At 37.8% G+C, this 15,592-nt stretch overlaps 1 protein-coding gene across 1 annotated transcript in view; it reads left to right on the top strand.

Annotated features, from left to right (window-relative positions):
- NUP210 (nucleoporin 210) overlaps positions 1-15,592 on the top strand; it is a 69,452-nt gene that overhangs the window by 26,302 nt on the left and 27,558 nt on the right. The window contains exons 12-20 of the mRNA XM_005434091.4: positions 2,377-2,532; positions 5,597-5,795; positions 7,044-7,189; positions 9,366-9,587; positions 10,870-11,043; positions 12,271-12,454; positions 12,750-12,856; positions 15,168-15,272; positions 15,383-15,484. Of these exons, the coding sequence (XP_005434148.2) occupies positions 2,377-2,532; positions 5,597-5,795; positions 7,044-7,189; positions 9,366-9,587; positions 10,870-11,043; positions 12,271-12,454; positions 12,750-12,856; positions 15,168-15,272; positions 15,383-15,484 (1,395 nt within the window). The remainder of the gene's footprint in view (positions 1-2,376; positions 2,533-5,596; positions 5,796-7,043; positions 7,190-9,365; positions 9,588-10,869; positions 11,044-12,270; positions 12,455-12,749; positions 12,857-15,167; positions 15,273-15,382; positions 15,485-15,592) is intronic.

Below are 15,592 nucleotides of genomic sequence, written 5' to 3'. Positions count from 1 at the left end.
CTGTTGTTTTCCTGCCTGTAGATTAGTGTTTGCCTCCTACTTGATAGTTTTTGAGGCAGGCTATTTTAATTTGGCGACTAGACTGTTTCTGAAAATAAGTTGAAAGGGATTTTTGGATCTAGCCAAATTCTGTTTATAGCTAAACTAACTCCCTCCAGATGGTGTCAGAATGACTTCTAGGTTTTACTTTGTCAGCTGTCTAGTTTTCTGTTAGTTGCTTTGTTCATGTTTGTGCTAATAAGATGGTTTCTGCAGCAAGTAAAAAAAAAAACCAGCTAAGAATAAAAAAACCCGATGTTTCTTTCCTTCCCTCCTTCCGAGAAGTGAAGTGCCATCTTTGTGAAGTTAAGTATGTGGAGGTTATTTTTTTTTTTCTAGTGAGGTCATCATGGTCACTGGTGATGTGAAGTCAGTTTGTGGAGTTCAGCTTACAGGCTGTTGATCATGATTAGACTGAAATAGAAGTTTACCCTTTCTCTCCTCAGTGCAAACTGACTACTAGAGAGAAGAAAGTGCTAATTCTTCTGGTTTGTACAGCAACAAGAGGTGACTCCATAGAATTATTAAGAATTGTGTGTTTCTGTTTTATTTTTTCTGCTCATTTTAATTGAAAATATAATTACAAAACATTCTGAACTTTTACATTCTTTAAATGTTTCTTGCTACTTTCCATGCATCTCCTTCTGTCACATACTGTTACCTGTTTATCTATTACTCCTCGCCAGTGTTCTTTGTGTAATCAGGTTGTGCACATGCTGATGGGAAGGAAAAAGTGAAATTAGTACCCTTTGGATTCTCACACCACACCACCCCACCCCACCCATACCCCCCCGCCCCCGTAAAAGTTATTAGCTAAACTTCTGCGTAATTTGTTTATTTTCTCTGCTGTCCTTCTAGACAATATTTATAATCTTGTTAATTTTTACTTTAATTATAAAATGAGCTAGGGCAAATGCTGAGGAAGTTAAAGAAATTAAAACAATACACATAAACAAAAAAATTGCTCTGATTTCCACGCTTGTTTTACTGTGATGGAACTTTAAAACTTATTTTGGAGTGTGGAAGTTTGGGGGTTTTTTATGCATTTTAAAAATGCATTATTCTCAGTATACCTTTCTGCATAGTATTTTTCTCAACAGACACTTCCCATAGCTCACAATAATGATGTTTAAAACCTATACGGTTTACAGCATTGTAATAATTTGTTTCTTCAGTAGCTAGTATTACACACCTAGGAGGACAACACTCCACTTGTGTTGGCAAAATGGTTTTTGGCCCTTTGCTTTATAAAGTATGAACCTGCAGCAAATCTTATTACCCTTCCTGGCTGCCAAGTGCTTATAAAGAAAGAGAGTGTAATAATTTGTCTCTATTGATGATAGCCACAGTATCAAGTAATTAGTTCTTACCCTTCTGTAGAATAATTCCACTCGCTTAAGCTCTTCTAGTTCTGAAACAACCCTTCAAGAGCTGAGAGCTCTAGGAAGAGGGTGAGGTTTTCTTTTTTTTGTTGGTTTGGGTTTTTTTCATGGGAATCGGCACGATGAACCTGAACTTTTAAGTTGGGCAGTTACTGAGTCTGTCCTTGAAAAGCCATTGTGGGAGCATCACTTGCACATTCCGCAGGCCCTCGTGGTGCTCGTGGCAAGACAGGGCAGTTTCCATATGTGCCTGTTGCTTATTCCATGACTGATCAGTTGCTGGAACAGCATGTCTGTTGAATGGCTGCAAGAGCAAGAGGCTGTGATGATTTTCAGCATAAAAGTAAAGAAGTAAATGCTAACAAGAGAGACTTTTTTTTTTCTTTTATTTTTTTCCCCCTCCCCTTTTGCCTCATTCCCTCCCTGCCTCCCACCTTCTTGTCTCTTCCCTTTAGGTCCTGTAACAGTTCCCATTGAAAGAGCTAGTAGGTAGAGTGTCAGGTTAGCAGCCCTGAGACCCAAAATCAGAACTTTGGCCGTCAGGAACAGAGAAACAGTGGGAGTTTTCAGAAGTACGATAATGCCAGGTGCTAGGCCTCCAGCGTGCTGATTTGTGAAATGCTCTGCTGGCTCTAAGCACTGTCAGTCACTGGGATTTGTGAGCATCACGCTTCTGCAGTGGGGAGGCAAGTATTTGGGTTAGCAGCACTGGTGAGCACACGGGGTATGTGCGTGAGGAAAGCTGAAATTAAAATGAATGAAGGGTAGTAATCTTCTTACTTCACCTTGCTTATTTGAAAGTTCTGAAGTGTTATTTTATTTGTATTTCCTCAATAATACCATTGCTCAGTGTGTCCCTGGTCTTCATGCAAGGTATTCAAAGGCTTGACAGCTAAGAAATGTAAGAACCATATACTTCACAAAATATTTGGAAGATTTTCTCTCTGTATTCTAGGCCCATGGTGGAAGTGGAAATTTCAGCTGGTCATATTCTAACCAGACAGTCGCTACAGTGACAATCAAAGGAGTAATGACAACTGGAAGCGATATTGGTGTCAGTGTTATTCAGGCAATTGATGTTCAGAATCCGTTGCATTATGGAGAAATGAAGGTAAAATTCTTATTTACCCTGGGTTACTCTTGAATATGGCTTTTAGAAACAGATGGCTTTTAGAAACAGTGAAGAAGCTGAGAACGCCATAGGCATTCCCCTTCCCAAAATGTTTCCAAGAGTCCCTGCATGCCCTGGTGGCAGGCTAAGTGATTCAAGCTCTCTCCATTGCATTAACTTTACTCCTGTTTTGTCCCCTTCCTGCTTTCCTTGGCAAGTCTTTTTCCTTGTTGAAAGCTTTGAGTGCAAGGAGGAATATTAATTTGCTACTGGCCTCGTCATCTAAGCAGGCAAGCCAAACTAAAAATGTATTCTGCAGGGTAAGAGGTGGGTGCTTTCCCTTGATGTAAAACGGTGACTGATAACACCAAGGTACACAAGGAAATTCCTGCCTAGAGAAGTGGCTGAAATGTGCCACATAATGAATCTAGATACCAAAGCTGGCCAAGAAAAAATAATCTTTTAGGAAAATTAGGAGAAAATAGGAATGAAAAAATACCACTCCCAAGATGAATTTTGTGATCTTTGTGCAAATCATACCCTGTTCTTAGAGTTTGGTCAGGGTGATCAGTGTGTGGTATGGAGTGAAGAAAATACAGGAACAGTATATGTAATGGCCCCACAGGAAAGAGTATGCAAAGGCAGGTGAAGAAGAAGCTGCTCTGTTTAACACTGCAAATTTACAGCATTAACCAATCTTTAACATTTTTTTCTAGAAAGTTACTGCTCTGGGAATATCTCCTTGTGTCCTTTGCACACAAATAATTTTCCTTAATGAAATGGTGTCTGCTTACTCTCTCTGTCAAGCTGTTAAGAACTGCCAGATCTGTAACATGATAGAATAGAAACTAAAGAGTAAGCACTTATTACTCTGGTGTATATTTGCTACTGTGAAGTAGTACTGCTTTGCTACCTTCACAAATTCAGGCATTTTAATCTATGCTTTAACTCTGTGCCTTTTGCAAAGAGCTGAGCATTGGAATGGAAACCTGACAGAAGAGGAAACTCACGCCTGCCCTTAGAAAAACTAAGATAGTGTACTGTAGCATGTGTGACTAATCTGGGATCCAGAGGCTGTGTTGGTCTAACTGCATGGCCATAAATTAAATAGGTTTGTTTATGCCAAGCGGATGCTATTGAGGTTGGCAGACAACGTCCCATCTGGCTAAGGCTTTGTAAAGGTGGTGGTCTTTGCTTCTGAAGAGCATATAAGTTGATTTGGGAAGCACAGTCTTGCAAGCCCTGGGGCAGCGCACCTTCCTTCCGGGATACATGCCTGTAATTTAGCAGCTGGGGAGGAACAAGCTGATTGCATCAAATGCACATACATTAGGTCTACGAAATACCTCGTAATTTTTAAGTATTCCCATGTGTAGCACTGCTGTAATTGTTGTACTGCACTTGCACAGAAGTCCCTTTTGACAAAACTGTTAAAAAATGTGTTTGGTCAAGGTCTGTCCCATATTGAAGAAAGCGCTATGTAAGCAGATACTGTGCCTCCCCCTCCCCTCCCTTCTTTGTTTTGTGTGTGTTTTGGGAAAGATGTTTCTAACCCAATTTTACTCAGAACAGCTGCATCTACTGATGCTGGGTTTTTTGAAGGGCAAATTAGCTTGCGTTTTGTGCTCAGATTATTTCTGACAATTCTATAAAAGGGATTTGAGAGGTACTAAACTTCATGCATAAAATAACATAAATGTTTAAAATAATGACATGAATTAAAATTTGTGCAGAACTTAGTTAACAGACTGGCTCTGAAATTATTCTCTGGACAACCCATGATGCTGCTTTTTAGCAGTGTGACAGTTACCAGCAGGAGATAAGTTTTAACTGAAAAACCTTCATTCTTCCTTATCCCCAAACATAAGTCAAAGCCTGAAGACACAAAAAATACTTCTCTCCATGTGCACTTTCAGAGCGGTGTACTGCACAATCTGAATAGGTTATTTTTGAATACCTTTGTTCTTGTGTTAGGAATTGCATTCTTTGTAGAATAACTCTGAAGAGTTCTGTTTACTGACCTCAGTGAGCAAGTTTTAGGAATAGTTAGCCACGTTCCACAAGGATTACAGTTTTAACTCTGTACCATATGGTTCAATATTCTATCTTGAAGACATTTACAGATGGTTAGGAAGTTAAGATACTGCAAATGAAAAGCTTTGATCATAGTAATTGTTACAAAATGTGCAGTCAATCTGTGGCGGATTCTTTAACGTTGGAGAAAAAAATAGAAAATCAGTATAACAGTATAAATAATACAGTTAAGGCTTGTTCATCAACATACCAGCTATAATAGCATGAAAGATCTATTTATGCTGGCCTTATTTCTGAAAGTAATCCTTCTGTTTTCAAAAGTATCTCTCAAATAAAGTTTACTTGTTGAAGCAGAAGATTGTTAGATTAGGCAGTAGATACTTGTTCGCTTATTTTAGATTTCTGACAGATTACTGTGGGAAAATGTTGATTACTGAACACCCTGAAAAATATTTTGCCAACAGGAATGCAAGAAATAACAAAAGCAAACAACCAACAACAAAAAAAGCCATGGAGGAAATGTCTGGGTTATTAGTTCCCTTAACTTCTGCATTCCTGCTGCTGTGAGTGATGGAGGCTGAGGAGCCTTGCTAACGATGTCAGGTCTAGCTCAAATATTTATGCTGTGAAAGTTAAGGTTGGATATTAAATCTGTCCCAGTTAGTGATAATACCTCCTGGAGATACCACACAACTTAGTCCACACTTTAAAATCAACAAAGCAGAAGAGGGAATTGTTGAAGTAGCAGTAAAAGGATCACCAAGCTAGTGTGAGTTTGGACTGTATGGGAAAGGAGCCCGAAAATAGTAGCGAGCTTTTCCTGGCCCTTTCTGATACCTTGCTGTGGCAGGTGAACACAAAAGCAATGTTGGATCTGAGAACTATTTCCAGCCTTCAGAGAGAAGTCAGCAGCTGGGAGAGGGCCAGTTAAAATAAGGAGAGCATATTGAAGTCTGGTTTTACTTTTTCTGGTACCTTCTTGTGGGATTATGTTTGTACATCTCTGTCCTGTGTTTCTTTACTCCTTCAGGTGTATGTAACTGAACCTAGTGGGATGGAGTTCACACCATGTCAAGTTGAAGCACGTGTTGGCCAAATACTGGAGCTGCCTCTGAGGATTAATGGCCTAACAAACGTTGAAACGGGCGAGATGGTCCCACTGAGTGACTGCTCACACTTTGATCTAGTTGTGGAAGTAGAAACCCGTGGTGTATTCAAGCCACTTCAAGGTGATTTGACTCCCTCCCTGTTGTGAAAGTTAAATTAAGGTGTTACCAAGTCACACATCTCCTTTAAATCACTGTTTCAGTTACTCTGTATAGTATTCCCACAGAGGTCCTTAACTTCGGGGGGGGGATCAGAGTAGGGTTTTTTTGAGGATGTATTTAGGTTTTTATGCAGAACTTCCCTTTGATATTTTTGATGTTTTGGGGGACTCTGAAAGCATTTTGGCACTTACTTTATTGGATATGTGTAGGCTCCCTTTCTACAGATTTTTTTGTTTTTAATATGCATCTGTAACAAAATTGATGGGTTTTCTCATAGAGGGGTCCATGTTTACTGTATTTTGAGATAGCACTTAAAACTTACAAGAACACTAAGATTAATAACTGCTTTGCTCAGATGTCCAGCAGTACTTTCAGTTCTATGAAGACATGGTTCATTGTTTGCTCACAAGAAGCTGAGACAATCAGCTGCTTAAATTTTCCAAAGTTCTGTCATGTAAGTTCATCGCTGTAAGAAATGCCTCGTCAGGTTTATTAAGAATGTGGAGTATGCATGTTACTTTTAAAGATTGCCATTAATGTTGCTGGGCTAAGTGGACACTGAGCAATGTACTTGTTCCTGTGTCTACTGAATTCAGTATGTTACTCAGACATACCATTAATTTGTTCCAAGTGTCTCTTGTATGGAAGTTCTTTCCTGTGCTACTGAGCCAGTAAAACCAGTCTACAGCGTACCATCTGCTTGCCTGAGAGGCAGCTATTTTAAATGTACACTATGTAGTAAGCTGTTTTACAGTTTGTTCAGAAAAAGAAAAAAATAGACCCCTCGCAAACATCAAAAGCAGAGAAATGTCATGAAAATACCTTTCAGCTACAGAGAAACAATGTATTGCCTACAGTTTGCAGTAAAGCTTGTCTAAGCAGTGTGACTTATTCGTGCTTAATTATAAGCTGGCTTCATTATAGTACAGCAAGATGAAAATATTCAATAAGCAACAGAAGTTATGTTAGTTCGTACCAGAGTAAAGACTCATGTCCTTAGTATAGTGTGAAAATAAAGAAGGTTGTGAGACATCGACGCTTTGGGAAGTGTTGGGTTTGAGATGAAAGACAGTAGCAAACATTTTTACCCATTTGGTTGGAGAACTGGTGGAAGCGCTTTTGTTGAGGAAAGCTGTGTTGAGCTTACATTAAAATGCTTTGGCATTTATCTCCAAGTATGTATTTACAGGCTTTTAATTTATCTGACAGGAAGGCTTAAGCCGACTGCTGATTTTTGTAGTGGCGTCAGAGTGAAAGCTGAAACTCAAGGATACACAGCACTTGTTGTTAGTTACACCCATGGTAATGTCCACCTCAGTACCAGCATCACCATTGCTGCTTATCTACCATTAAAAGTAAGTCTGGTTTTGCAGTTCCTAAAACAATCCGTTACTTAAAATGTCTTTAAATGATAAATAGCAAGTAATGAGTATGTTTTTAAAAAAAAAAAAAAAAAAGAGGTAGGCGGTTGATTCACAGGAAAAATCATGGACTGTTCCGGGGAACTGTGTTTTAACTCTTTCTCTGTGGACCATGTATGTAGTAGAGTTTGCCTACATGGACATTGCAAGCCAACTATAGAGAAGCAAGTAATGCGATAGCAAACTAACAGATTGTTGCAAATTCTGGAGAGTGAATTTGATAGCCTTGCCCATTTTTCAGGCTTTTGGCAAAACAGTAACAATTGCTGTAATATGAAGAAATGTGCAAGACAGTAACAGGAGTCAACCTTCATCCAAGTGAGGATGTGTATCTTGTTTTGCACAACACACCTGAATTAGTAAATTACTTTTCAGCAGACTCTAGATGGGTGGAAAATTATGCAAGACTCATAGTTTTTATTGACTGTCCGTTTTAACTGACTAACAGTTGGCTTAATAAGGTAATAAAGGGAGCAGTCACAATTCTGTGTCTATAATGGCAAGTGGAATAGACCTAGCTTATGATTTCTGCTTTCATAGTATATAAACTGATTTTTGCAATAAGGCAAAGCTGGCTTGCCTATATGCTGTGAAAATACATGCTTTTTCCCTGCAAATGGGAGAAAAAAATTTCACTGTTGGGCATTTCACTACAGAAAACAGGAAGAACAAACCTAAGCACAGGGTCAATACATGAAAATATGAAACCATGTTACCCTCACCTTCAGAGACTTAGCACTGAATCCACAAAGCTGAAGTCTAATAAATTTGACTGTAGCTTGTCCCCCCAAATTTGAAACAAAACTTTGTGCAAATCATACAGATTTATGACTGTAATAATGATTTTGCTTTCTAAATATGCTTTTCTCTCAAATACCTTAAATAACTGAATATAATTATTTGAAGCTGCTGAGACATCCTAAGCAGAATGTGTAAACTTTCTATTATTGGCAGCAATGTGAGAGGGGCATAATCCCTTTAATTAGGAATTTTTCATATGTATGGTATCATTTACATTTACTACTTGAAGTTTTGTAATGCTGCTTTTCATATATACAGTTAAATGATTCTAGGGTACTTAACAGAGCCAATACACACTGACAAGGAGGGTGCAATAAGTGCACTTTAAGAAAAAGAGAACTGTGCTTAGATATCTAAGTGAAATGATTTCCACTTTCTTTTCTCTCCTTTCTGTAGAATGAAGTATTTATGATGCCCAGAAATAGAAGGCAGCATCTTTCTGTCAGATACCTGTTTAAAAAATAATAATAACATAAAAAGTGGGAGAAAGATAAATGGGAGTGAAAGGGCAGACAGACACATGAAACTAAATCTTATGGCTTTCCAGTGGGTCTTTACCTTTTTATTACAAATATAACCAGGGAGAAAATGAGAGGAAGGAGGAACATTTATGCCAACCCTTGCCTTCTTTCTTTTTCTACCAAGATGCATCTATGGAAAGAATTGAACCATCCTTTATGTTGGCTGCTATTTCTTTCTTACTAAACACCAAAGTAGTATGATGATGTGGAACACAAGCTACTAATGGTTATTGTGTATTAAAATGTCAGGTTAATTTCTGTGATGATAAACTGCACAGGCTATCCTAGTGATGCACATCATTGTAGAATTTGTTATGGAGGTTTGAAGTAAAACTTGTGCATGTAATTATTCTCCTACACAGAACTGTGCTGGAGAGAGCACTGTCAAGTGTAAATAAAATTTATTATTTCATTCATTTAAAGTCCTGTCTATTTAAAAAAATGTAGTAGAATATTGTCTATCTGAATGTGCTCAGAAGACTCTGTTAACGGTCCTTCTGTTGCTGTAATTCTTCTTGAAAGAGATGTGATTAGAATGTAGTTAAAACTTTTCTTTGGATCTGTGGGTTCCATTGAACGTAATCCAACTGGACAGTATTCCTGTAGGTGATGCTAATTATTTTAATACACCTCTTATCTTAAATAACCATGCTTACAAACCACTGTGTGCAAAAAATCATAGTCTAATCAAAGTAACAAAGGTATCACTTCCATTATGAAAGAAGTTTCTTTTGCAAAATAAAACCAAACTATGAGTCATTCATTTGTAATTATTTTATTAATTACAGAGTATTGATCCTCCATCTGTTGCTTTGGTGACTTTGGGTTCCTCTAAAGATATGTTGTTTGAAGGGGGACCTAGACCATGGGTTCAAGAACCTTCAAAGTTCTTCAGGAACATCACTGCTGAGGATGCAGAAAGTATTGGTGTGTCTTTACTTGGACTTTCAACGTCTCGAAACAGCATCCAGCATTGGGTTAGAGTGTCTTGCAAAAGCCTAGGAGAGCAAGTAAGTGCCAGAAGTTATTTGTATTGCCTTCCATCAAACACTGAGCTGAGGCAATTGAGGACAGGCTTCAGATTTATGATACCGTATACCTTTTATATAATGAGTAGTTTTTATAAAATGCCAGTAAAGAACTTGGGTGAGTGTATTGTTTATGTGTTGTGATGCCTACAGGTTTTAGAGTGAGCATTTCATAACATTGTTATAAAGTGGTTTATGATGGGTTTATTGCAGTGTAAAGCTAAGTCACAGAAACCTTATGTTGTAGAATGTGTTAAACATACTAATAAGTGCTGCTTCAGTTTGCATAAATAGGATCGTGTCAGAATGTTGCTGCAGTAAACTGACTCTTCTGTCAGACATGCCCCCCTTAACCAAGTTCCCTTCCAGTGTAATTCTCTTTATTCAAACAAATGACAGCCATACGAATTTACTGCTCCAATATTTGTGCAGTCTTTTTAATAGTGACTGCAGTAATTTTCCACCTGGTCTTGTTTTCTCCATCATGCAGAAGTGATTTATCCTGCTTTACTCACCCTGGCCACTCTGTAAAGCATTTAGCTTTGATTTGACATTTTTCTCCTGTAATTCTGCAAGGCCTAAGCGTTTTGGCGTGGGTGCCAGATGGTTTAACTGATTTCCACAGTGTACGCTGTACAAAGTGTAGGTATTTCTAGAAATGCAAATTCAGAAAGGAAGAATATGTTGTTGTTGTCTGTGACTGGACATGCATTGGCTGTCAGTCCTCAGTGTTGTTCAGGACAGACCACATCTGCGTGGCTCTGGCTAGCGCTAGTGCATGAGTGGGTGAGGCAGGTAACCAGAGCTACCTCAGCCTGCTGGGATAGACATGGCTGTGTCTGTCTACCATCCTTCGTTGAGAGCTATAACTGGAATGTAAAATAAAACATGAGATGCTTTTAAACACACTGAAATGACTATAAATATTGTCATTGCACTGTTCTGTTTTCACTCTGCAAGAAAAACACCTGTCTGTTAGGTTTTTTCAGTTCAAAAGATTGGTTGTTTGATTAAAGTTTGGTAGTAGAAAACATGAATACCCAGGAAAAGTTCCCAGGAATAGTAAGTATACTTTGGTAATAGTATAGAACTGTTCTTGAAATACGCACTGCCTTTTACGTCATCCTGTGTCTTAGTGGTGCTGTAAATCCCCAATAATTGTATTTTTGCTTCTGACATTGGAGTGTAACTGAGATCTGTGAAATAGAATATGCCTGAACTTAGTAGTCCTTTTCCTCACTTGCCTGTTTTCATAATTGTACAGGCTATTGCCTTAACAGTTGGAAACAACCCCTCAATCACCAACCCTTTTCCAGCGGTTGAGCCTGCTGTTGTGAAGTTTATCTGTGCTGTCCCTTCACGACTGACTTTGACTCCTGTTTATGGAAGTCCTCAGCTTGATCTTTCCTGCCCTTTGCTGCAACAAAACAAGCAAGTGGTAAGCCTGAGAAGTGACAGGAAAAGAATGTGTTCTTGCAACTTAAAAATCAGTGTTTGGACCTCCACGTACGAAATAAAGCATCTGACTTGCTGCAAGAGTAGCAGTAACTCTCGTGTTGTGGGCTGCACTGCTGTATCATTGTCAGCTTCTGCAGAGAGCAGCCTGAATGTGGATTTCCTAGGGTCATCGTTCAACCAGATTTATAAAGGGACCTACCGTAAAGTAGGAGTATATGTAAAAGCATTTGAATTGTGGCTTCTCACAGAAGTGTCACTGTGAGGAAGGCTTTCTGACTTGTCTTGAGATAAACGCCTTTCTTATTTAAAAAAAAAAAAGGGAGAGAAATATTTCCAATATAACTCCTCAATTCACTATATAGAGACATATTTTACCATACATGTATTACTTCAGAGTCTACACATGAGTGTAAGTTGGTGTGTTTTTTACTGGGAAAGGCACAAACACTGCTGATGTGAAGATACCTATGTAAGCATATACAGTGAGTATTGTTCAGTGACATCCGATGTATTTGGCTTTGCAAATCTGAGTCACAATAAATGGATAATGCATATATGTAGATTATCAAGCATAAAGCACTCTTTCCTCTATATCCTAATGAGTGCCGTCACATTGTTTGCTGAGTAAACTGTGGTTTGTCATCTTAATGTTACCAGGCAAATATAAAAGTCATCCTACTTGCATAAAACTGCAGTTTGTGTTGAGTTGATGAATCATTTTAAGTAACTTTGATGTAGTAACAAGATGAGATCTTTGCGTACTGTAAGTTACTTCAGAGTTCACCTGGTTTTCTAGCTCCATTTAATGTATCGGACTATGTCAGTACACTGCTATTATTAATGCATTTCACAAGGTGAACGCTAGAATTTTGAGTTATGTCTTCTGACAAATAGCAGTATTTTTCATTATTTTCTGAATTCCAAAGACGTTGTAGTTAAGCTGTTTTAAACTGGTTTAAGATTTTTGTTTTAATGTAATTTACTGCCTAAAAAAACCCCTACTCTCAACCTCCCCCCAAAAACCGCTTGCAGTTGAAGTACAGCTTAATGACTTTGCCTTGAGGGCTCATTTTAGTGAAAATTACTCACGTAATGGGTGTTATAATAAATCTCATGGAACTTAGCATATGTTGGGGTTTTTTTTCTTTTAATGATTAAAAAAAATCCTCTTGCATCTGTTCAGTCTAAGGTATTCATTATTTTTCAGGTTCCTGTCTCAAATTATCGCCATCCAGTATTGAATTTGGCTGTGTATGACCAACAGGGCAGTCTATTTGATAACTTCAGTTCTCTTAGTGTCATCTGGGAATCAACAAAAACGTCGTTAGCTAATATTGAGCCGATGGAGCTGACTGTGAAAGAAGATGGAAATGGTCAAAAGAAAATGCAAGGTATGAGTGAGTTGAAATGAGCATTTTATTACTTGAAGGAAGTCAGGATTAAATCTATTTGGTTATGTCTGAGCTTGATTGAAGAAATTATTGTAGTCTACAGTCGTATTTCAGCTTATCCTCAACATGCATTTTGAGTGTGTGCTATTCAGAAAGAAAAAAGAACTAAACCCAACGCCTAGAATCTGTTGTGAGAGAGAAAATCCTTGTCTGTTTAGAATGATAGAAGAGATCAGAAGTGTATATTTCATCTTTTTCTTCCTCATAATCTGATTTATTTGACTTTTGATTGTAGGTTTACAAACTGTTCTAGTTCATCGTGAGTCTGGAACAGCTGCCATCTCTGCAACTGCAACAGGATACCAGCAATCTCATCTCAAGGCAGCTAAAGTGAAAACACCGGTACTTGGAACTCTGTCATTTTTTTTGTTGCCATGTTGCTATGATGCTTAATGTACAGTGTCCCTTTGTATTTATTTCCTTGGTGCATAGTAATGTAAAAATTAGGCAGCTCCATAGTTGATTTTGAAGACGGATTCATACCACAATGTTGTTATAACATTCGTGGGTTTTCCTGCTTTCCTTTGCACTGTGTGCTGCTGTCCATATCAAATACGTGCAATTCCTTTTTTTTTTTTTTTTTTTTTAACTAACCATCTGGACAAGTGTATTACAAAGAATTGTTTCAGTTGGTTTTGTTTCAGTTTTTTAATGAATTGGTGAATCTCTGCTGCTTGTCCTTCACTAAAGCAACCATGTGCTTAGTGCAGCTGTCACTGGGGAAAGCAAATGTATTCTTTCCACTGCAGATCTGAGTAGAAAGGTTCTGCACGAGCAAAGCAAAAGCTGGCTGATGTCCTCATATGGACCATATGGAAAATCTGGGCTCTGACTAATACTTCTTTTTTTTTTACTTTAATCTCACATTGATCTTACAGAAGGGAGAGACTACTAATTTGTACAGTGCCAGCCATAAGCTCAAGCTCTAATTTGACAAGTCATTAGCCACTCCCTGAAATAGTTTAGCTATTCAACATAGGGAAGAACAACAGCAAAAAGTAGTGATGATAAACAAAGAAGGCGGATGTAAACAGATGGCAATTTTCTGTTTGTATCACTTTTTTTTAACTGAATATAAAGACAGTTTTCAGCCTATGGAACAGCCTGACATGCCTATTAACTAACTCTTAAAATATCCTGCTTCACTACACTGAAATTCTGTTAAATACTTTTAAGCAAGACTTAAGCAGGTTTTGACTATATGCGTTTCTAAATTATGTACCATGAAAATAGAGTTGAGACAAAGAGTGAAATAAGGAGCTAGAGGTTGTAGTATTTTTGATTCAAAGCAGGTAACAGATGGGCACTAGTAATGTGAAATATCCTATGGCCCAGATTTCTGTCAGTATGTCCAAGGTTTGGCATCTGAACGGTAAAATTCTTTGGAAGATGATCTGTATTACCAGTTTGTTCCTGTCTTTTCAGTGAGGTTTCCAGTCTGCTCTTTTTGGGAAGCATGGTGTGGATGCATTTCCATTGAAGTATTTGACTATAACTTAGTCAAAATTGTTAATTTAGAGACATGGTTACTTTGCCACTTAAGATCCTTGCTTCTCTTTTTTTTTTTTCCTCTTAAGAAAAGTGAGTTGTAATAAGAACACTTGGTGTTCTGCAGTCGTTTTTTAATTCATTGTGCTCTGCTTTATTAAACCAGTGTTCAACATTTCTTACATTTAGAGATAATCAGAAAAGTGAATTCTCTAAACTTTGGCTCAAGTTCAAAGAGGTTTATTTTATTTCAGTGTGGGATACACACTTGTAAAATGGCAGCAGAGTTCTCTAAAGTTCTAGTCTCTGTGTTTAAGTTTGGGGGGAATCTTTTTGATAGTTGAAGAGTAGTTGTAGATACTACTTCTGCTACAGCTACATGTCTTTAAATTCGGTAATTTGTCTACTTTTTTCAAATACATAAGAAATGGACTGCTATATTCTGCTTTCAAACCTGTCTGTACTTCTTTCTTACGAACAAAACCACAAATAAAAATCTAATAGATGGTATATTAAGACATCTTGATCATTGTTCCATGTTTAAGTGGAACATCCTGTTATGTCATTAGGGAACGATGGCATCCTTTCTACATCAAGGAAATAATTTTACTAATTAGGTGAAGTGGGTACATAATAATACTAACTTCCTGTAAAAAAAAAAGTAGTTTTCCCTTTCTAAGCTAATGTTATTATGAGTGAATGATTAAACTTGCATCTGGTCCAGTGTGTATGTACATACTTTTAAGGAAGAATTTGAATTTCTTTTGGCAGGCTGCTAGGAAGAATCCTAAAAAGATGAGCTCGAAGTAGAAGAAAACATTATGTGTCTATGCTTAAACATTTTGTATGAACTTATTACATGTCTCTGAGTTAATATTGTATCTATGTATGTCAGACTTGATTAACTGATCCTGCTACTTCTTTAATGCGTAAGCCTTTGTTCTTTGTCTTGGTCAGAGATGCAGAGTACAGCAGCATGTCCTGTATATGACCTTACCTGTAGAAGAGAGCTAGCAGCTGAGCCAATTACTAGAACTTGTGGACATTCTGTTGACCTAAGCTTCTCCAGCTCTGGCCCTTTGTTCATCTGCTTTAAGTGTCCTTCCCTGCATATACAAGACTTGCACTTAGTGTTTGCTGTAACAGCTAGAATTGTTTCTTTCAGTATGAACCTATTCTACCAGTGTCTGCCACTATTGAGCTTATACTAGTGGAAGATGTGAAAGTGAACCCTACTGATGTCTCCATTTACAATCACCCTGACATACAGGTAAGGAGTTATTCTGCTACTTTCTGACTGCAGGGAAGAAAACAGCAAAAATTATATTGTTATTGTAAAGATACCTACAATCTAATTTCATATTCTTTTCTGGTTTTCAGGCAGAACTTTTCATCAAAGAAGGTTCTGGATATTTTTTCATTAATACCAGTGTTGCAAATGTTGTAAGAGTGGCTCATGAGGAAGCTCAAGGTATTGCTGTGGTGAGTGAAGTACTTTCTTATTTTATGTCTTTTTGGCGATCTGAGTATCGTTATGCAGTTTCATCACTGTTGGTCATTTTCCAGTGCATGTGGATAGAGAAAAAATAA

The sequence above is a fragment of the Falco cherrug genome, chromosome 4, assembly GCF_023634085.1.
Source record: "Falco cherrug isolate bFalChe1 chromosome 4, bFalChe1.pri, whole genome shotgun sequence".
NCBI classification, from domain to species: domain Eukaryota; kingdom Metazoa; phylum Chordata; class Aves; order Falconiformes; family Falconidae; genus Falco; species Falco cherrug.
This window is presented reverse-complemented; position numbering and strand designations above follow the sequence as displayed.